We start from the raw sequence: 24110 nt of genomic DNA, 5'->3' as shown, positions 1-24110 counted from the left end.
CAAAAACTTTCTAGAAATTTAACTGCCCAATCATGGAAACACTCTTTGTAAACTTTCCAGGCAGAGTCTGAACAGTCCTTTGTCAGGAGCATTGCATTGGGAGAGAGATTAAACCAGATGGAATTGTATAGCTGCCATCAGCTTTAAAATTCAGTGATTCCAAATTAGCTCTTCCCATTCTGCCTTTGTTACCCATTAGAAAGCCTGTTGTTGTTTTTTCTTATCTTCCTGTTTTTTGTTTGCTTCAGATTATTTGCAAAATTAAAATATTATAAGTTTCTCAAAATATGTATTGGATAATTTCTTATGGATATCCTGTAACACTTGTGAACAGTGATACATGAGCATTGGATCTACAAAGATAAGTAGAACAGATTCTACCTTCAGTTACTTATTGTTTAGCATGAGATGCAGATACATAAAGTAAAACTATTAAACAGTAGAAAAAAAGTCAAAAAAAGAAATATGCACTCTCTGGCAGGTAGTCACTACGTCAAAAGCACGTAATTTTGTTAGGATTGAGGGCTCAAGGGTAAGTGAGAAGACCCATTTAAGTTGGTCCCTTATTAACAGTGTAAGAGTTAGCAACTACAGTTTTTGAGCACCAGGTATCTTGCCTTTAATGCACCAAACGCTATAATAGGTGTTTTGTATGGTTTCATTTTTCCTCCAATAAGCTCATAAGAGAGATGATATTATCACTTTGTAGATAAGAAAGTTAAGGTTGAATGGATCATTGGGAGAATCTGACCAGTAAACACACATATAGAAAGGGGAGCAGAGGAAATGGGGTAGGGGAAACAGATTTTCAAACCACTATCTATGTCCAGAGCTATGAGGAAAACAAATGTATCCCTTGATAAAATAAAACACAGACCTTCTAGGATCAAAAATGAGGGGCAGTTTGTTTTATGAAGAATTTCTGTTGTAGTCTATCATGTAGATTTTGTTCCCAGTGATGGATTTTCTTCTCAGATACTCCTTGCTAATATTGTTGCTGCCATCCCCATGCATGATTCAGAGGTTAAGAGAAATAGCTCTCTCAGCTATGGATAGATACCATTCTCCTATTCCATCGCACCTCATTTGAGACATTTAAATATGATTTCTTGAAAATAAAAGCAAATAATGAGAACAACATGTAACTAGGTAGTTTATTTACAAACTGTGGCTTACTCGCTGGAGTTAACAGACCTTCTCTCATCGAATATTTCCTTGTCATCTTAGCACCTACCACACAGAAGGCCACCACAGATGAGTTATCATGAGTGTAAAAGTGTACTGCGTGTTTCCAAACCACTAGAAATTCAGTAATCTGGAGGGTAGAGGTGGGGATAAGGGGAGAAAGTAAATAGGATAGGAAATGAGGGCAGCTAGGGCTGGTCTGTGAATAACATCATAGGGCCATGCTGAAGAACAGACTTCATTTGATAGACTGTGTGGGTCATCGTGGCTTTTAAGCGACATAGAGGACTGAGTTTGAGCAGCGCAGTCTGGAGGCATATGAAGAATAGATTGGGAGGGGGAGAGGCCTAGTCAGAGAGACCAACTCAGAGTGCAGTCGTGTCAGTAAATGACAGAGATGAGCGATACGAAGGGAGCAGTATTTCAAGAGCTATTTCACAGGTAGAATCAGTAGACCTTGGTAACTGACTGGATACGGAAATTGAAATAAAAGGAAGAAACATCAAGGAGCTCCCAGAGGTTCTTAGCCTAGACTACTGTATAGAAGGTGATGCCACAGAACTGACTGGGGAAGGCAATATAAAGAACGCAGCTGCGAGAAGATAAAATGGAGGTGACTTTTAGGTATGTTGAGTGTGAAATGGTATCCAGATAGAAACAACCAATATGAAGTTCAGCATGTGAGTTGTCTAAGAGCTTAGGGGTGACATCATGACAAAATAGATTTGAGATTCCTAACATATAAATAATTGTTGAACTAATGGTAGCAGATAAGTTTACCCATAAATGCATATTTATTTAGAAGGATGCTGTGGCTGGAACTTGGAGAAAAGTGATATTTAAAGAGTTGGCAAAATAAAAGGAGTCAGCAAAGGAAACTGAAGAATGGTCAGAGAAGTTGGAGGAATAGTAATGTCAGAAAGCCAAGCATGAAGTATAATAGTTGATAGTTCAAAATATATTAGTATGATCATATTAAAATTAATCTTTTGGCCTTTATCGAAACTAATCTGATATTTACATTAAATGTTTTTATTTTTTGAATGCACATAACACTCAAATATTGATAGAAGTCTGTCGAGTCATAATTCACACGTGCATATTTTAAGTATACTTTAGTGTTCATATATTTTTGTGGATTTGTAGAGTAGTACATTTCTTTCTGGAATGTATTATTTTGCAGACAGAAGTTTGCATTCAGCTTGCTTATATTAGATTCACCTGTTTGTTTTCAGACTACATAATTGTTCTGATTCTGACAATTTCAAACATGTTGACTTGGTCTTTTCTTTAAAAACAGAGTTTGGGATTTATGAAATGTCTTGCTTGAAAAAGTTCACTGTTGTACAGATATCAAGAAATTAATAAAGATAATTGAATATTACAATTGTAACTATACCATAATCATTTAATATGCTCCAGTGATCATACATATTCACGTAGTTTTTAAAAGACACAAACCAATGTAACTGCTAAATAGACGCAAAAGTACAAGAGTGGACCCTTCAGAGAATGAATTGCACAGGCCTTATCCAGCCAGGAGTTATGTAGGGAAATCATTAACCTGCTCTCCTTTCTTTCCCCCTCCTCTTTGGTTTTGTTTTTTTGTTTTGTGGTAGTCTGACCCTTGGTTATCATTACAGAACTATGGAGGTGCAATGAGACCCCCACTGAATGCTTTAGGTGGCCCCGGAATGCCTGGAATGAACATGTAAGCAAAATGCCGTATTGTCCTGTAAAGTGTTCTATTTTCTGTCTTCTAAAGTCACACCAATTTGTAACACAATTTAAGCTAAATTTCTTTGTGATGTAAAATGATGTATAAATGAATTAAATGTGAACTGTAGTGTTTGCTTTGTTTTCACAACATATTCTCTGTTTTTCTGCCTTTCTTTGCAACCTTTAAGTTTTTTTTCCATTTCAAATGGCAACTTTTAGCCTGATTTTCATGTTCTATTTATCATAAAAATGAATCTCTTGTAAATGAGCACATAGTATTCATGCAGTCAATACAAAAATATGAAGAGATGACACCAGGACCATGACTTAACTCTCCAGAAGTAGACAATTGAATATTGTTCATTGTAACAGATACAGCATGATTCCTATGAGTTTTAAACTTTTAGAAATATATATACCTATATATCTTCTTCCTAAAGATATATGTATATTTGCTTTGTTGGGACCAGTGCTAACCCAGGAAGAAGTTTCTAGTAGTTTCGTCTTTATTAAAGAACTTCCCATAGTATAATTTCGTTTGAAAATTCAAGATATACTTAGATAGGGAGTAAACTAATAGACTTTTTTTGTTTTTGTTTTTTACTGTAAAGGCCTTTCAGAAACAAAGAGAGCAGTTGCTTCTATCGGTCAATAGAATGCAATTTGTTAGGAATTTTAATTCCTTTTTCATTATCTTACTTGTCCTCAAAGTTCCATATATACCCAGAATTTGTTAACGGCCTTCCTTAATTCATTAGAAGATCAATTCCATGATGTAGCCTAAAGAAAATCTTGCCAGAAATAATGTAAGAGCTCTGTATATGGCTTGGGTAGTCTCATCTATTTCATATTCCCCATTAGTCCATGTTTTGGTTACTTATCTATCAAACTAAACAACTCTGTCATCATTTAATGGCATTGAAAATATACTGAGGTAAGCTTTGTTTGATGTCCATAGGGATTTGTTTAAGTTTCTGGAACCATTTTCATGGAAAGCAGTTTTGCCTAAAATAGAAAATAGGTTAATAGGTGGATACCAACCAGGCTCAAAACTGACAGAACAAGGGGGAAAAAAGTAGGTCAAATTTTCCTATCCCATCTTTTTGCTTTTAAAGTAAAAATGGATAGACATGAAGTCTTTTCTTAAATTCCTCAAAGGTTTAGCCTTATTAATGATTGCTACAAAAAGGAGTGAAATTTTGTGCTTCTATCAAAAGCTGAAACTCTCAAAAATAGGATTTAGATATGTATAAAATTTACATACCTAAGATTCTGACTTTAAAATGAAATAGCTTTTAAAGGATAATTTGAATTCTATGTATAGATGTTAAGGAGTATACATTTTGAATGCTCATTAAATATTAAGGATGTATCTAATATCATTTGGTATATTACTCATCATGATAATTAGTGATGTGGTCGACTTTATATCAACTTGGTTTTGCTAGTATAAGAAAAGTCATTCTCATGTGACCACTGGGAATCAAATAGCTGCTTAAAATTGTCTAGTTTCTTTCTCACATACATTTAAACAGATACTTATGGGTATATTTCATTCCATAGACTATGAAGACTAAAAGTATGGCTGAATATTTCAAATGATTATTTCTGTTGGTGTTTGGGTTTCTCATTTTAATATATCCAGGTATTTTAAAATATTTATTAATTATGTTACTATTTGTATAATTTCCAGCTTTTAAAGAAATTTTAAGCTTTACAGATTCACATTCCATTAATTACTATTGACTTATTTGGGGTCTTATATAATTTTCAGTTTTCTATAAATTAGGATTCCTTTAAGGACAATGACATCATAAATATTTCCCTCTAACAGAGAAAGTTCTGAAATATGGACGATCCAACCAGAGAGACTCATTGTTCCATTGATTTTGGCCCCAATAAAGCAAAAGTGAATTTAAAGAGACATAAATAAACCGTATTACTGTCTCCACTGTACTCAATAAATTTTATTGAAATTCACTCCATAATTTATTATCATTAAAACAAATTAAATCTTACTGTGTAATGGCAAGTAAGTATTTCTAACTGAAATTATGACTTTCTTCATGTCATCTTTTTACATGTTGGATAAATTAAAAATTAAAGGAAAGGGCATTAGAATTAGTGTTACTTAGGCTAGGCCCTGGTGGCTCAGTGGTAAAGAAGCCTCCTGCCAGTGCAGAAGACGCAGGTTCAGTCCCTGGGTCAGCAAGATCCCCTGGAAAAGGAAATAGCAACCCACTCCAGTATTCTTACCTGGGAAATCCCAAGGACAGAGCAGTCTGGTGGGCTACCGTCTGGGGGGTGCAAAAGAGCTGGGTATGACGTAGCGACTGAACAGCCACCACCTTGGACTGTGTTTTTAATAGTCTAGATATTTGTGCTGGGGTCAGCAGGGATCTACCAGAGGGTCATATCTGGATGAGGTTTCTGTAGTTTTTCACTTTTTGTTGTTTGACCGAAATATAATGATAGTAAAAAATACCCAACCCTGGTCATGAAAGTAAATAAATACCATACTCTAACTGTAGCTTTCTCTCTTGCTGAAACCAAACCATTTGGAACAATATTTTGATTATTTTGTTGTTAAAAAAACATATTGGTCATCTCCAAAGAAAATGGTTATTTTGGTATGATTTTTTATTTCCATGCTCTAAACTCAGGGCAAATCATATGTAGTGTCATCTAAAATTAAAATAAGAGCCTATTTTTAGTGTTTCTATAACTAGTAGTATATATTTAGAATTAAAATTCAATATCAATTTCAGTAACTTAAAGTAGGATTTACAAACTGTAACCACAATGTAAATGTTTTCAAATACATCATAGATTTTTAAAAGAAAACTATATTTTTAAATAAAGTACATTTTTACAAATTTAAAAAGACTTAAGATTCAGCATTTTAAACCATTCAGCATTTTAAACCATTCAGCATTTTAAAACATTTCTAATTCAACTTTGTGGCCCCTGGTATTTTATAGAAACTAAGAGGACAAATAATTTCAAAGGATCCAGGCCCTTTAGGTTCTAGATCATACCCTATAGAACTATAAGGTTTACATAGTTATTATCTTGAAATAAAATGACTGAATTATAGAAGAAAAGATATTTTTTCTCTTTGGTAGTCATGGTTGCCTTCATTTCATCATATCTGTACACCCTACCAAAAATTAAACTTTTTTTTGCTATCTTAAAAAGATGAGTTTATTTGGGAATAGCAGAGGAATTGTAATTTGGGACAAGCAAATTGTAGCAAGCTACAACTGAGTCCATTAGGTTTGAGGTCTAGGTAGTATTTGTGAGTAGGAAATGTAAAGAGAGGAGAGTTCAGTTAGAATCAGTTAAAACAAAAAACAAAGGAAGACCAGCCTTGAAAACTTCCTAAGTAAACAAAATTCTTTTAAGCTTCACTTTTCTCTTTATTTTTAAATAAAATTAACTGATTCTACTTCAAACTATACTTATATAGAAATTTACATTAAAAATAATGCCTCCATTATAGTTTGTAGATTACTCTTGATAATACTGATGGCCCTCAAAAGTAGAGAAAACTTACTGCACTTAAGAAGTTATTCTAATAAAACTACTCACTACTATCACCCTCACTTTATTTAATAGTATTTACAAACCTTAAAGTGTTTTCTAACACAGTGGTAATGATAGGGGAAATTTAGCTTATCCAAATGAATTAATACTTAACTCATTACAGTAAAACGCAATTTATTATGAAATACATGGTGAGCTGAGACATTAGTATTTGTCAAACAGTTAAAATGCATAAAAGGTATTATATGGTTCTTAGAATAAATTTAGCTTAATCATTTAATTTTTATTTACTTAAGTAAATGTTTAATTATTTTAATATCTAGTTTAATGTATTAATTTAACATTAAGCAAACTTTAAGTAAAAATTATTTTATATTTAATATATCTTATTCACACAGTCCTTGTTTAAACATAATGCTTCAGAATTATGAGATTATCTGCATATCATTGCAAACAATTTTTGGCCATGATTTGGATATATATATATATATATATATAATATATTGTTATGTTGTTGTAAGATAAGTATTTCCCAATTTCTCCACTGTGTTTTGATTAACACCAAGCAAGTCAAATATTTCACTTGATCAACATATATCCTATGCTTAACCTCCATTTCTGCCCATTAAGACATTGAATCCTCTATGTAAAATCACCTTTCTAAAGTGCTCCAGTAACTAATTGTAAAGTCATCATCATTATCTTAAAGAGGAATTATTTCCAGAAACAATACATGTGTCCCTCACCTTCTGGCTGTGCATAATATTTTGACCAATATTTTGACTCCAGCATCTTATTTCCCCCTCTATTCCTCAAACAGAATTGGGAAAATTGTAACTTGGGCATCTTAATGGAGCCTAAGGACACAATTTCTCATGCCCTTCCCTGCTGTTTGCATTCCTTGGGAATCCCAAAATAATACTCAAAACAGTTCTAAATATTCCAACCAAACGTGGGTAATACAGCTAACTTGGACAACTTCTATCTAACATTTAGCACCTTAGGTTTAAGGTCCCTACAGTAAGAATCAGGGGTCTTTATTTTTTTTTTTTTAATTAAAAAACTCAGTGTTTTCATTGATATTAGAGGGAAAAGGAATTTTGAGTGACCCTAATTACAGAAGACCTGCTAACAATAGTCTCCTTTTAATCAGGCAGTATTTATTCAGGTGCAGTTAATACTAAAAGCATATGGACAGGAGATCTTTTTAACTTAATTAATTAGGCATTAATTTTGTTTTAAAATCATTATGTCTTTTAAGCTATAGAATAGGGAGCATGCTTCTCCACCCTAACATGAAGCAATGTATTGACATACATTGGCATAGATTACCTCCTGTTTTTTTCCCCAAGATGTACTCTGACCACTCTCTTGAGCTACAATTATGAAAACAGGAAATGCAGTTCCCTTGTTTAATAGTAACTAAATTGTCAGCACTGAAAGACAGATTGAAATATAGATGTATAAAGTAATGTGATATTCTTTGCAAATTTTTTGAAGATGAGGGAACTTTTACATACATTTATTTGTAGCTTAATACAAGCAATAATTTTATATTTAATAGTATTTTACAAACAATTTCATTTTGAATGATACCGAGAGGACTTATATTGATGTCACAATTATGGTTTGTCTTTATCTCATAATTAGTGATTTTTACTCCAAAAGCAGATTCTTATAATGTTTCAATATATGTATATATATATATTTACTGCTATAGGTGGTTACCACTTTGGGTGGTTATTATAATAACTGAACTTAAAACTAGGCTTAGTAAAAGTAGTTTGATTTGGAAAGAAAGCTGTTTGGGGAATGATAAGGCTTTTGGATTTTAGTAATTAAAAAAGCTGTGAGAATATAGAGTAATTACAGTGCTGACCTAGAACAGCATGGTAACTGAATTATAAATGGTAGTATTTTATGATGTTGTTGCTTATTGTGAAACATTCAGAGCATGAGTTAAAATTTCATTTATCATATTGTCTTGTAGGGGCCCAGGTGGTGGTAGACCTTGGCCAAACCCAACAAATGCCAATTCAGTGAGTATATATATATTTTTTCACTTTCTTTGTGCTTTGTAACATTTAACAACAAAAATCTGTTCCTTTTGAAAGCCCCACAATTGGTTATATTAACCTTTTTAAAGTAATAATGCAAAAGTATTTTTATGTGTTCTTAGAAAAATATGTATAATCTTTGAAATTATGTGATTTGTTTCACTTCAAGATGTAAGGTAAAGATGCATTCTATGTAGATTAACAGACATTCAAAAATAAGTAGTGTGATTTATTGCGAAAAGAATACTGTAGTAGCCTACATTTATCATAAAACCTGTCATATAATGAATTCACCTTCTAAAATAACTATAATAATCACTAAATTGCCAAATAAAACCAGTTGCTATCAGGTGTTATGATTGTATTTGCTGTTCTAGTTATACCTAGGCTTGCTCTCTCGCTGCCCCAGGAAGCAAGTGTACTTTTGCCTCATGCCTATGGGCTAAACTGCCGTCCTTACACTTGTATCTGTGGTATCTATGTATCTGGCATCATGGGAATTTTCATTATACATTTTGTGGCTGTGATTTGACTGCATAAATATATTTGTTTCTTAATAAAGTCACAAATATAGGCACAGGTTAAAATTTAAGCTTTCAATCTTAAAAATAATACAACTTTAAATTTACTGACCCAGGAAATATTTTTCTTGACTTTTGAAACCTTGAGTTCAATATGTGAAAGAGTTCTACTCTGTACATCTGTGTAGTGTGTGCACTGCACAAAGATGCCTGAGTCAGGGAATCAGTGGGAAATTGAAATACAGCTGTTTTCCAGTTGTGAAGTCTGTGGAGTATTTACCCAAAAGGGATGCCTTTTGCTTATATGCAGAGGTACCTACATTGACTGGCAGTGGCCTTAATTCTGAATAAACATGAAACTGATCCAATGTCTAATATAAATTTAAATTTCAAGAAAATTTAATGTGAAGTGTGGATGGTATGGACTTCCCATGCAGTTGAGCTGGTAAAGAATCCATCTGCAATGCAGGAGACTCCAGTTCAATTCCTGGGTATGCAAGATCCACTGGAGAAGAGATAGGCTACCCACCCCAGTATCCTTGGGCTTCCCTGGTGGATGGTATAGACAGAATCATCCTGAATCTATTGCTATTCTAAGGCAGAACTCACTTCCTTCTCAATTAAGCAACTCGTATTTTTAGAGAAAATGTTTAATCTGTATTACCTGCCTATCTCTCAGTCTCAATAGCTATGACGTTTGATAATTAAATAAAATTGCTTGGGATGGAGAGGATGATGATGTTGCTTCTGTTTGGGTCTTCAGTGCACTATTTCAGCAGATCTTATAAGATACTCTTTTACCTGATTATGTTATATATAACTATCTTTACTCCAGTTTTCTTTTCATTTGCATATATGCTTTTGAACAGTTCACATTTCTCTTTCCTTCTTGCTCTACGTGCCTTTCAAATTTTAAGACTTCACTTTAAAACAGCATCTAACTAGCAGCTCAGATACTTTCTTTGAACTTCCCATTGAAATACCCAAAGGTGCAGAAAAACAATTTTTTAATAATGGCAGAAACTCTGCCAGTCTTCCTATTGTCAGAATCTGGAACATATTTCTGTTATCTGCACATCTGGTGAAACAGGGTTAAAAAGCACAGTCCACTAGTAAGCACAGCCCACCTCCACTAGTAAGCTTCCTACCTGAAAGCAAAAAGACCTCTCGCCTTCCTCACTGCCCCTTAGGCAGCCATCCCTACACTGCCTACACTGCGGGCGGGAGTGAGTTCACACCCAGCACTGCCCGCCTTCCCCAGCACCGCCTCCTGTACTCTTCACTGGAGACCCTGTCCTCTGAAAGCCACCAACGAAGGATTGATCCTGAAGGTGGTACGTTGTACCTAGCAAGTGTTCATCCGAGTAGAGTATTTAGATAGAGGCAGAGATGAGGAAAGGGTTGTTTCTGATGATTTTTAAAGTGAGTCCCCGACATATAAACCTTCAAGTTGCAAACTTTCAAAGATGTGAACATGTGTTCACATGTCTGGTCATGTGAGTGAGTTCGCATGTCTGGTGTATGTCGTCACCTGCTTGCATCCTCTGCACGTGATTGTGCTTTTGCGTACTTTGCAGTACTGTGTAGAGTACAACCTACAGTATCTTTATTTCAAGTCCAGGATGTCCAGAGGCTGGCATAAAAGCAGCGGTGATGTAGGTGGTACTGCTAAGTACCAGCTGTTGAACTGTACTACTGTACTTTTCAAGGTACTATACTGTAAGAGTAGAAATGTTTGTGTGTTTTTATGTATTATTTGTGTGAAAAGTATTGTAAACCTATTACAGTACTGTATGGCCAATTGTGTCAGTGTGGGGACCTAGGCTAACTTTATTGGACTGAAAACAAAGTGGACTTAACAAATGCAGTCTCAGAACAGAAGTCGTTCATATTTAGGGGACTTACTGTAGCAAAAACACTCTTTGGGATTTCATAGAGCCAAGCAGTGTGGATGGAAGAACTCACTGTATCAGGTCAGCAGCTCTGCGTTATTTTAGATCCTGAGAAACACGGAGTTAGAGAAGGAGCTGTGCATATCAAACCACTGTCCAACAACCGCTCCACAGCGGGCATTTGGCTAGCACACGTGTAGGCACGTAATCAAGTTGAAAGCAATCCCTGCTAATGTGATTAGTGTATACCACACATGGGTATACCTACCCTCAAAGAATTTGATGGGATAGGGAAAAGTTGTGAGAACACCTATCATTCTCTCTTCACAAAGAGAAAGGAGTCATCATCCTGAGCACTGAAAGGAAAAGCATTCCTCTGAACTGTGGTTGTTTATGAGAAGAAAAAGTCATAGGCAACTGATGACTTTCTAGCAAAAACGTAAGGCTTACATGAAACAAAGCAAAGTATTCAAGAAGGATTTTTTTCCCTGCATACCATTGATTATACTGTAGTGACAATTTACCTGTATTATTTTGAATTCCAAGTTCTTTGGACTTTCTGTCTGTATTTAATATTACAAATAGTTTTCATTTTGTGTCAGTACAGTATGCCCAGGGCTCCTCAGGGTAGCATGCTAAAGGTTGGTTGCTTTGTTTTTGCTGTTTCCAAATATGTTTTATATACTTTTCTTTTAAGAACTTTGTTTCCTAAAAATGAAGAGACTATCTTTCACAGTATAAGGATCAACGTTTTAAAATTAATATTGTGTAATCTGTTTTCTGATCTGCACACCGTATTTTGATTTCACCAGTTCTCACTACAGTGTCTTTTGTAACAAAAGAAAATCCCCATTCACTCTTTGCATTCATCTGTCAAGTCTCTCTATCTCCTTTAACCTGGAACAGTTCCTTTGTCTTTTTTACTCTTGGAGTTTTGTTGACCACAAGCCAGTTATTTTGTACAATGTCCCATAATTTGGTCTTGGTGGATGTTTCCTCACAATTAGACTCAGGTTATGTATATTTGTCAGGAATCCCCAGAAGTAATTTTGTGTTTTTCTCAGTGCATCATTTCAGGAGGTGTGTGATGGTAATTGTCGTCTTATTTGTGTTACTTATATTAACTTCAATGACTTAGTTAAGGTGGTTCTTGTTACATTTCTCCACTGTTAAATTATTGTTTTTCCCTTTATAATTATCTGTTTGTGAGACATACTTCAACACTATCATAAATATCATACTTTAATCTGCTGCTTTTTGTATCCATTGATAATTCTCTTCTGAATCATCTTTTCACTATGTTGGTTGCCAAATGGCTATTTTCTAATTCTATCTTTCCTTCTCTACTTATTACTTGACTCTTTGCTAGATGAGTTTTTCTTTCTTCTCCAATCATTCATGTATATCTGATGTACTTGTGGATTCTTGCTTTGTCCAAAGGGTTTTGCTTTTTTAAAAACAAAATCATTTCAGATTTGTCCAGTTAGAACCCCTTCAAGTTGGGTCATTTGTCCTTTTGACATGTCCCTGTTACGCTTTAAGCATTTTGAAACTCATATTTTCCCAGCCTTAACCCTGATAACAGCCATTTATATAAGGGTGCTTGGTTCCTTTTAGTGGAGAGTGGTGGTTAGAACCCATTGGTGTGACCTAGCTTCTAGCCGTCTCAACCAACAGATACAGATGTATATATACACACACACATACATGTAGCCACATACATCTGTATCTTTCTGTATCTATCCATATTAAAACCAGAAGTACACACTGCAGCTCTGTTTACAATTAGCCAAGACATGGAAGCAACCTAAGCGTCCATCAAAAGATGAATGGATAAAGACGATGTGCTGTGTATATGCAATGATATATTCAGTTCAGTTCAGTCACTCAGTTGTGTCTGACTCTTTTACGACTGCATGGACTGCAGCACGCCAGGCCTCCATATCCATCACCAACTCCCAGAGTTTACCCAAACTCATGTCCATTGAGTCAGTGATGCCATCCAACCATCTCATCCTTTGTGGTTCCCTCCTTCTCCTGCCTTCAATCTTTCACAATGATATATTACTCAGCCATTAAAAAAAAGAAATAATGCCATTTGTGGCAACATGAATGGATCTAGAGATTAACATGCTAAATCAGACAAATAAAAATATCATATGATATCACCCATATGTGGAATCTGATTTTTTAAATGATACAAATCAACTTGTTTACAAAATAGAAACGGATTCCCAGATATCGAAAACAAACCTATGATTCCCAAAGTGGGAGAATGTGGAAGAGAGGGATAAATCAGGAGCTTGAGAATAACTTACACATGCTACTATATACAAGATAGATAATCAACAAGGACCTACTATATACCAAGAAAACTCTACTCAGTATTCTGTGATAACTTATGAGAGAAGAATCTGTAAAAGAATGAATATATGTGTATGTATAACTGAATCACTTTGCCATACACTTGAAACTAACACTACTATAAATCAGCTAAAATCCAATAAAATTTAGAAGCGAAAAAACCATGAGTGCACACTGGTACTTCAACTGTAATTCAACACAACAGGGTTCATTCTAGACTTTCTGCTTTCCATGTTTATTATTCACTTCTCTGAAAATAAGAAGTCTGCCTACCATTATCCACAATAAATTTATTTATCTGGGTAATCTATATCTTTACATAGGTTTGTCATATGTGTTTCGAACAAAAATATTTTGGCACTCCTTTACATGGCAGCAGGAGAAACATTTTTAAAAACAAATTTATGGGACTTAGCTGGTGGCACAGTGGATAAGAATCTGCCAGCCAACTCAGGGGACATGGGTTCAGTCCCTGGTCCAGGAAGAGTCCACATACTGAGGAGCAACCAAACCCCTGCACCAGCTGCCGATCCTGAAACTCTAGAACCTGCGAGCCACAGCTACGGAGCCCATACACACCTGAAGTCTCCGTACTCCTCAAGAAGAGAAGTCGCCGCAGTGAGAAGCCCACACGCCTCAACGAAGAGTAGCCCCCGCTCACTGAAACCAGAGAAAGCTTGCAAAACTTTCTAAGCAGCAAAGACTCAATGCAGCCAAAACTAAATAAAATTGTTTTTAAATTTCTATTTTTAATTCAGATAAGAATGTGATTTCTACTTTTAACTTCCCTTATGCTGAGTATAACAGTGGTGGCCTCTAATTCTTACTTGGAAACTTACAAGTCTGCCAACCTTTTTACTTTTTATGTTTTTCACAAAGAACTGTACATTTGAGCTGAACTGTAAAACAAGTTCTAATCATCAAGTAGCAAGCACTTTTATCAAAAATGCCTGAATTAGCTTTGTCAGGAGATACTTTGGATTATATGTACCAACCTAACGAGGCTCATACTGAAAGAGACTACTACTGGATTGTGTGTCTGAAAAGTCCAGATGTAAATTTGCTGGGGGACACATTTGGCTCCAGGGGTTCAAATAACATCACCAGGACCCTGTCCCTATCCATCGCTTACCCTTGTTCCGTGAGTCTGGCAAGAAGGCTGTGTGAAGCTCCACATTTGTATCGTCACAGCTCCCTGTTAAACACAAAAGAGCACAACTCTCATCAGTTAAGCACAGGTACTGGGAGTAACTGACTGAGGTAGATTTGCTTAGCTTGGATACATAGGCTTATTCATGAACCAGTTATGAACCGGGGGTACGATGCTCCATCCACCAGGCCTGGGTCATGCCCTCAACCCTCTGAGCCCCACCTGAACCGCAGGGAAAAGGAAGGGAGATGTGGTTCAGAGAAAATGGAAGGAACAATTGGCAGCGGAGGGGCTGAGCAGAAACAACAGATGATCAGTACAGCACTGGATTCATCAACTCACTAACTTGACAGGAAACAGAGAAAACTCCTGTATGGGAAAATGAGGATCTACTAGAGTGATCAAGCCTAAGAGAAATACAGATATTTTACTCCAAATAGGAGCTTTGCCCTATTAAAAATAGAAGCTCCTTTTTTTTTAAAGAGCACTAAAAAATTAAAAGAACATTTTCAACTTTAGTGACACAGAGAATGTTTCCCTCCCTGGTTTCTAGTGAACTGAATTTCGGTGCAATAAGGTAGTTTTGAATTTCACATTTGATGAAAACTCCTTAGCTAAAAATGTTAAGCTACTTAGCTAATCATTTTTTTTAAATAAAGTCAAAGAAAAGCTCTAGGTATTCTGCTGTCCACCTGCCATGGCACCAGTCATAAATACTAGGAGTCAGAAAATTTCAGGATTTTTGGATTGTCGTCACATCTCTTGAATTTTCTGTCTAGTTTAGCCAGACAAACATATGGCCTTAATTTTTATTACCTCTCAAATATGAGATTTGTGTAGTTCTGTGATTCTGATCTCCTAGCTCTCTGGTCTTACATGTCTTCTACATCTGCATTTTCATCTTCATGGATATTTTGTACAGTATGTGGGGGTGGGGTGGAGGGAAAAGATTAATTATGTTGGGGAAATTCTGGTCACTGGAGGTGGAGAAAAGCCTGGACAAAAGTAAAGAGAAGAGGAATTGCAGGAAATGTGTGAGGAAAAAAATACTATATTCTTAGTGGCTAGAACATAGCTTTGGCAGGCACAGAAGGCAGCAAAGCTGGAAAAAGAAAAATGGACCATGATGTGTTCAGGGCTTTGAATGCTGGAAATCTGGAATTATCATCTATGTGGAACAGAGTTGTGTTTTAGGATGATAGTATATAAAATGGATACATAGAGAAACAATATTAGAGGAGTAGAGTAACGGGCCTTACAAAATGTTGTCAGAGTCTGAGGTAGAACAGTGGAGAAAGGATGGAGGAGATAAAAATGCCTCCCCTGTAATCAAAAAATACCTGGTGATTGTTGGATTTGAGGATAAAGAAATGAAGGTGATTTCAGGTCTTTGAGACTAGTTTTCAGGGAAAGATATACCCACTTGAATGCAGATTCCAAAGAATAGCAAAGACAGATAAGAAGAACTTCTTCAATGAACAGTGCAAAGAAATAGAGGAAAACAACAGAATGGGAAAGATTAGAGCGCTCTTGGAAGGAGATTGGAAAAAAATGGAGATGTCAAGAGAACATTTCAAACAAGGATGGGCATGATAAAGGACAGAAACAGTAGGGACCTAACAGAACAAAAGAAAATTAAGAAGAGGTGGCAAGAACGCACAGAACTATATAAAAAAGGTCTTAATGACCCAGATAATTATGATGGTGTGGTCGCTCACCTAGAGCCAGATATCCTGAAGTGTGAAGTGGGCCTTAGGAAGCATGACTGCAAACAAAGGTAATAGAGATGACAGAATTCCAGCTGAGCTATTTCAAATCCTAAAAGATGATGCTGTTAAAGTGGTGCACTCACTATGTCAGCAAATTTTGAAAACTCAGCAGAGGCCACAGGACTGGAAAAGGTCAGTTTTCATCCCATTCCCCAAGAAGAGCATTGCCAAAGAATATTCAAGCTACCATATAATTGCAGTCATCTCACATACTATTAATGTTATGCTCAAAATCCTTCAAGCTAGGCTTCAACAGTACAAAAACTGAGAACTTCCATATGTGCAAGCTGGGATTAGAAGAGGCAGAAGAACCAGAAGTCAAGTTGCCAACATTCATTGGATCATGGAGAGAGCGAGGGAATTCCAGAAAAACATTAGTTCTGCTTCATTGACTATTCTGAAGTCTTTGACTGTGTGGATCACAACAAACTGTGGAAAAATCTTAAAGAGATGGGAATACCAGATCACCTTACACCTTAGAAACCTTAGAAACCGGTATGCAGATCAAGAAGCAACAGTTAGAACTGGACATGGAATTATGGACTGGTTAAAAATTGGGAAAAGAGTACAATCAAGCTATATATTGTCACCCTGCCTATTTAACTTATATGCAGGGTACATCCTGCCAAATGCCGGGCTGCATGACTCACAAGCTGGAATCAAGATTGCCAGGAGAAATACCAACAACCTCAGATATGCAGATAATACCACTCTAATTGAAGAAAGCAAAGAGGAACTAAAGAGTCTCTTGATGAAGGTGAAAGAAGAGAGTGAAAAAGCTGGCTTAAAACTCAGCTTTCAAAAAACTAAGATCATGGCATCCAGTCCCATCATTTCATGGCAAATAGAAGGTGGGAAAGTGGAAACAGTGACAGATTTTATTTTCTTGGGCTCCAAAATCACTGCAGACAGTGACTGTAGCCATGAAATTAAAAGACTCTTGCTCCTTGGAAGAAAAGCTATGACAAATCTAGACAGCATGTTTAAAAGCAGAGACACCACTTTGCCAACAAAGGTCCATATAATCAAAACTATAAAAGTTTTTCCAGTAGTCATATACAGATGTATATGCTCAGCCCTTAAAAAGGGCTGAGCACCAAAGAATTAACGCTCTTGGATTATGGTGTTGGAGAAGACTTTTGAGAGTCCTTTGAACTGCAAGGAGATCAAACCAGTCAATCCTAAAGGAAATCAACCCTGAGTATTCATTGGAAGGACTGATGCTGAAGCTCCAATATTCTGGTCACCTGATGCAAAGAGTTGACTCACTGGAAAAGCCCCTGATCCTGGGAAAGATTGAAGGCTGAAGGAGAACGGGGTAGCAGAGGATAAGATGGTTAGAGAGCATATCCAACTCAATGGGCATGAATTTGAGCAAACTCTGGAAGATAGTGAACAGAAGAACCTGGCATGCTGCAGTCCATCGGTTCACAAAGAGTTGGATATGATGTAGCAACCCAGCAACAACATCAAAGAGGATGGGAGTACCACAGAGTGAAATAAGGACATAGGGGAAAATGCAGGCTTAGAGGGTAGGCTGTGAGCTTTGTTTTTGGAATGTTAAATTTCAAGAATTTGCAAAGTACCACCTTTGATTCTTCTACAATGCCTAATGTGTGTTTCTGTAATTGTGCTTAATGCATTATGTTATAATTTAAATCTATAACGCTCAACCTCTGCTGAGTCCCCACTGATGTGTGACCAGCAGTTTTTTATTTTTCCTTAGTCACATGCCCTTCCTACATTCCTTGTCTTGGCCCCTTTTCTATCAGCTAAACGTGTCTCTTATTTTATGGTGAAAAAAAAGTAAGTACACATTAGACTCACATTTCTTCAAATTCTCTACTTCAGTATTATCAGACCAGACCTTTAATCATATTTCTTTCCTCTTGTCTTAGTAATGTTCTTCTCAATGCTAGCCATTTGGTCTGGTCTCTTTATCCCACCCTCTTAATGTTTCTACATATCTTGCTGTTTCATTTTTTAAAGGAGTCATCATCTATCCCTTTCCATTGGCTGGAACTTTCCCTAACAGTGTGCCAATTAACAAATCCCTGGACAACCTTAAAACCCAGTCTTTCTCTCTTCTGGAGTTGGAAGGGATAACTAAGAGAAGACTTCTCTCAACCCTTCATCAGTGTCAAACCACAGTCCTGCATCTCCCACACTGACTCTTGTCACCACCATTCTACTGGGCCGTGAATTCCTTGATATTCGTCCTTTTCATTCCTGTGCAGTAGTGTGATGCCAGAAATATAGCAGGTGATGGACGAAAATTGATTAAACTTCTCAACTGTTTCAGTTCCTTTGAAAAGTACTTGAAGGTTACCAGTGATCTTCCACTTACCAAAACTAAGGACTTATTTTCTGTCATCTTACCTGAACTTTGAAATATTCGACACCTTGGTTTTGTTTTAAATGTCTGTTAATTTCTTTTCTTCATTTAAGTAATGTTGTCTTCCATATTTGTACTAGCATATTCCTTTGTATTATTTCTTCTTAGGCATGTCACAGAGACGTTGAAAGACAAGCCCAGTAAAGCTCAAAAGCAATCCCAGTATACGCATTTCCTAGCCAACCTGCTCCCCACTTCTTGCTTCTTAAAAGTCTACCTTGACATTTTATAGAATATTTTCTCCAGGTTTTCCTCCAGTCACATTATCTACCCTTTTTTTAAAGTCAATTTATTTTTTAATTGAAGGATACTTTACAGAATTTTGCTGTTTTCTGTCAAACCTCAGCATGAATCAGCCATAGGTATACATGCATCCCCTCCCTTTTGAACCTCCCTCCCATCTTCCTCCCCATCCTACCCTTCTAGGTTGATACAGAGCCCCTGTCTGAGTTTCCTGAGCCAGACAGCAAATTCCCGTTGGCTCTCTATTCTACATATGGCAATGTAACTTTCCATGTTATTCTCTCCATACATCTCACCCTCTCCTCCCCTCTCCCCATGTCCTTAAGTCTGTTCTCTATGTCTCTTTCTCCATTGCTGCCCCGCAAATAAATTCTTTGGTACCATCTTTCTAGATTCCATGTATATGCATTAGTATACAATTATCTATCCTTTTTAAATTGGTAATGTTCTTTAATTCCAATCTTGGGTTTTTTTTTCAGTTTAATGTTTTTAACTAACACTAAACATAATCAAATCCTCTATTAAGTATTGTGAATGGCACACAATGGGGATTTATTTAATTGAAACTTTACCTCTAGTCCTGATCTCGAATGAGTTCTTAACCACTATTTCTAAATATCTGTTGATCAGTTCTAATTCAGTGTCTACTAGAGCTTTCGAATACATCAGACATTCCCCAAACTTGTCCCCTGCTTCCTAAATTCCCTATATGTGAATTAGTAGCACTGTCAACCACCCAGTCAGCATGTTGGAAACAGGAGTTTCCTTAACTTCTCACCCAGTTTGTCCCCAAGCCTTGCAGAGTACATTTGCAAAGAGTCTGTCAAATTCTCTTATCCTTACTTATCTTAATCAGCATTGCCTAGAACACTTTTTATCATCTCTTGCCTAGACTTTTTGCAATATTCTTCTAGCTTGTATTCTTGCTCCATCATGCCTGTAGAGTTCTTACTAAAACACATGAATTTGAACATGTCTCTCAAAACCTGTTGTTTCCAACAGCATAAATTTAGCCTGACCATGTAGCCTCATCATTTACCGCAATCGCCTATAAGTCCCACACTGCAACAACTGTAAAATTACATACCATTTCCCTATAAACTGTGTAGTACTTTCACGTTTTTTTTTATCAAATACTGATCCTTCTCTTTGTCCTTGTAATGAATCCCCACTCTAAGTACCAGCTTCCCAGCTCAAATACATCTTCCGGACCCACATAGTACTGCTACTATCATTGTTGTATTTAGTTTCTCAGACAGGCTGACGGACACTGTTGTTATTTACAAGAGTTCAGGTTCCATAAAGTGCTAGGGATAAGAGCCCAAATGCTCCTTTTTTCTGAATGAAGGTAAGGACTATGAGGTAGAAAACTGAGTTCAGGAGTTTGACAGGGCCAAAATGGAAAGAAATTGAACTGGAGCCTGGAGCGGGTAACCAACTTTTTAAAGTATGTTTAAATGTTTATTATATTTAATGGTGTTTGAAGAAACCATGAAGAGGGAGAAGTTAGAACTTAGGAGAATGGGATGTTCAAGAGGGGCTAACTTTGGAAATAAAGACTTCTTTTCCGCCTACCTGAGGTGAATGGATGAAGTTTTAAATCTCTAAATAATGAAGTGTTCAGTTGAAGACGAAGGCATAGCAAGAACTTGATGGCTTTAATGTATGCCCAAAGGACAAAGTAGTAACTCAGGATAACTCACCGATCAGGGCCAGTTCAATAAAGTCAGTTGTTATAAATTCAGGAACTTTGTCAGCTGACTGTTAAAATCATTGGTAGCTTGATCTGCCTTATAGGAATATTTACACAGCATAAATTGGCATATACTACAGATTGGGAGTTTTCCCCTCAAGTTTACTGGCACACCTCTAGAATACTTTGAGGCTTCCATAACAGCTGAGCCAAAATGCTTCCAGATGTTAGTGAAAACTAGGTTGAAGCTGGTGAACATGATCATGTGTTGGGCCTTGTCAACCCTGTTTTGTGTTCCTTGCCAGGCACTCTCTACTATAAAACAGAAAAGTTGGCTAGAGGATGATCAAAGAGTTGGGAATTAACAAAGTAGACTTCAGGATAATGAATTTACGATATTAGAGAGAGAAAGAAGATGCTGGAATTGTGATGGGATAAGATTCTGGTTGGAATATAGAATGTTGTTTTTGAATGTCATGAAGAACAAGAAAGATGTCAGTCAGGAAAGTTATTTAGATCTTAGATCTCTGCGCAAAAACTTTTAGGATGTAGTCATGCTCATATATGGAAAAAACTGGGCCGGGGGAGGGATGCGAGGAGGGTATTTCTGTAAAGTAAAGGCAGTGGATGTGTATTCTTAACATCTAAAGAGTGTTTTTTTTAGTCGCTAAGTCATGTCTGACTCTTGTGTGACTCCATGGACGGTAGCCCGCCAGTCTCCCACGGACACATGGGATTCTCAAGGCAAGAATATTGAAGTTGTTAGATCATATCTTGAAGTTGGTTAAGGGTGACAGTAGGCAACAGAGACAGAAGAACATGAACTTGATGTTAAAGTTATAAGGAGATGAAAACCGGAGCCAGCAGATAAGTTGGTGATTTGGAGACAGCAGGTACATGTATTTAAAATAATTAGCAGAGGATGGATGATTGATCATGAACTGCAGAAGACCCAAGAGGGCAAAGCTGTATTCATTCACCCAGTCGAGTAAATGTACAGTGCCATACGATCCTGATGCTCACAGACATAATCCTCACCACTCACAATGCTGAGCGCTCCATTGACGGCCGTGTGCGGGGCTGAGTTACACAGTAAGTGGCCCAAGCAGAGGCTCAGACGCCTGTGGTCTGGGCTTAAAGCCGAGCTAGGACACCAAACAATGAGGAGAGGGTTTTCAAATAACTGAATATTAAAATCATTAGAAAAAGTATAGCTTTGTTGTCTTTCTGCTTTATGATTTCATATTATTTTTATGTTTAATTAGACGGGAGGTATTGATGCAGAGGGAGCATTTAGATACAGGCACTATAATCTTTTCACCATTCTTAAGGTCCTATTTTGGCTCTGGCTGTCTTACTCCAAGAAGATAGTAATTTACTGGCTTTTTTCAGAATAAGGCAAAAATATCTCTTCTGGATGTGCAGAAGATGAAAGATGTAAGCTAGTGAGCTTGTGTTAAAAAAAGACTATTTGGATCAACTTCTCTATTAATATCCACACTTCAGGAGTTATTTTTAAATATTTGTTTTCCAGTTTTCATAAATTTTCATAGCAATGTCATATTAATACCTTCTAACCTCTAGAGAAGAGCTTGGTTAAGAGCTTGATTTGAAGGGAACGAGGGAATATGTTACCCATATTTGATCCCCACAAATTAGTAGTCCTCGTAGACTTAAATTAGCAAAATATTTTGCATTCGTTACATTGTTTTCTAGAAGCTAGTTAGAAAGGAAAGGGGGAAACAGTGAGGTGTATATATCAAGTATTGACCCACACTGCATGAATATAGTAGCCTGAAACCTGTCTCTAAAAAAATAATGTATCCCAGATGCACATAAACTAGAAATTGCATCTGTAAAGTCTACTAATTTGAAAAATTCTGGTTTCTGGTTTTTAGCTGCGCAAATATATATCTTTCTAATAATAGAGTAAGTGTCACTAGTATCAAGCAGTGAGTACAACTGCCCTGAAAGCAATATAACTTGAAACTGTAATTCTGTCTAAATTCTTCTTGACTAATATGCTTTCCCTTTTTTAATAAATTCAAGATAGTTCTGCATTTTATTCAGTTTTCTAGCACTCATACATATATAAATGCTTTTATCCTTTATTATCCTTTGTGATAAATTTTAAAACTTGATAAAAGTTAGAAAACAGATTCATTTTAGGTCAGTCTCCTTACTGCCACACGAATCAGAATATGTCTGTTTTTTCTTCTGTTCATGTTCCAGATACCATACTCCTCAGCATCTCCTGGGAATTATGTAGTAAGTACATTTGGGTTTTGTTTGCTCATAAGAATTGATGTTACGTTTTATTTGGGCAGTGAAATAGTTGTCCAGATGTTAAGAAGAGCCCCTGTGTATTGGCCAAGAAGTGAACATCTGATTTGTATTGAGTTGTTTGGTCTGCCAACCTCAGTACATATGTTGATGTTCATTAGTGAAACAGTTATCAATCTGGCCAAAATTGCCCTGAGTACTGTGTTTCACTTCAGCATATGTTTCTGTAAGCGAGTACAATACCCTGTCCAATCATGAAGAAGCATCCCCAGTTACACAATGATATGCTTGAATTTGCAGTTCTTCATAATCTACACTGCTGCACCACCCCGTTGCCATACATAGAGTCTAAGAAGACGTTAAACTTTCTCCCAATCACAAAGAGAATCCGATAGCAGAATAATGACTAATAATTTGGGAGAGAGGTGTTATAATTTTCATTGTTAGAAATCGAGAGCACTTATCATTTTGTACACGTTAAAAATTTCCAATGATTTATATTTGTTGAATCAGCAGTTTTTACATGATCTCTTGAACTTACAAATGACCTTTTAAGCATCATCACATTATAACCCTTGCTGCGTCTAAAGGCCGTCACAGAGGATAATTTGTTATACTGTTTAGCAGAGAAGCAGGAATAAATGGTAAAACGGAACATCTTTCCCAAGGAAATTTTCATAGGCAGTGGTTAACCAGAGTAGAAAAAAAGAGTATTTTGGAAGATCAATATCAATTGATCAGTTTTACTTTCCATGGAAACAGTGTTCTGTGAGCACAGTGAAAAACACACAGTTTTAGACCTGTGAACTTAGTCCTCAGAGTTCCCTTAAGTTATAGAAACTAAGAAAGTAACTTTTTTCATGTTCTCCATGAAACCAAAATGAAAGTTAAAAAGTTTGGGTACAACCTATTTTTTCTTAAAGTCAATTAAAAATAAGGTTCATATATAGTTTTATGAAATTATAAATTTAACTTATTTAAAAGTAAATTTAAGCTGTTTAGTAAATATCAATACATGTATTATTTGGAATAATTAGTGGACTATGTCTGTGCACTCAGAATAAAACAAAAATCCAGCTGTTTAAAGGTTAATTTGACTATGTCCCTCTGAAAATTGTAAAACTCATTGCCTGAATTATCCATTTTGGTTGTGTGAATAACTGAATTAACCTTTCAAATTGATTGTGTACCTACAGCCTTAGGAATCCTCTACATTAGTTAGCATTACCTCTTATTTCTAATTGATGTGATGGCTGAAGGTACAGTGCATCAGAGATGTTGTAGTTGAGACTG

At 36.2% G+C, this 24110-nt stretch overlaps 1 protein-coding gene across 2 annotated transcripts in view; it reads left to right on the top strand.

Annotated features, from left to right (window-relative positions):
- The window catches only part of SSBP2 (single stranded DNA binding protein 2), a 294033-nt gene that overhangs the window by 244973 nt on the left and 24950 nt on the right, over positions 1-24110 (top strand). For both annotated transcript variants that reach the window (XM_065919078.1, XM_065919077.1), the window contains 3 exons: positions 2829-2896; positions 8441-8489; positions 22767-22802. In XM_065919078.1, the coding sequence (XP_065775150.1) occupies positions 2829-2896; positions 8441-8489; positions 22767-22802 (153 nt within the window). The remainder of the gene's footprint in view (positions 1-2828; positions 2897-8440; positions 8490-22766; positions 22803-24110) is intronic.

This window comes from Muntiacus reevesi, chromosome 1 (genome assembly GCF_963930625.1).
Source record: "Muntiacus reevesi chromosome 1, mMunRee1.1, whole genome shotgun sequence".
Lineage (NCBI taxonomy): Eukaryota > Metazoa > Chordata > Mammalia > Artiodactyla > Cervidae > Muntiacus > Muntiacus reevesi.
Note: the sequence above shows the minus strand (reverse complement) of the source record. Positions and strands in the feature narration are given on the sequence as shown.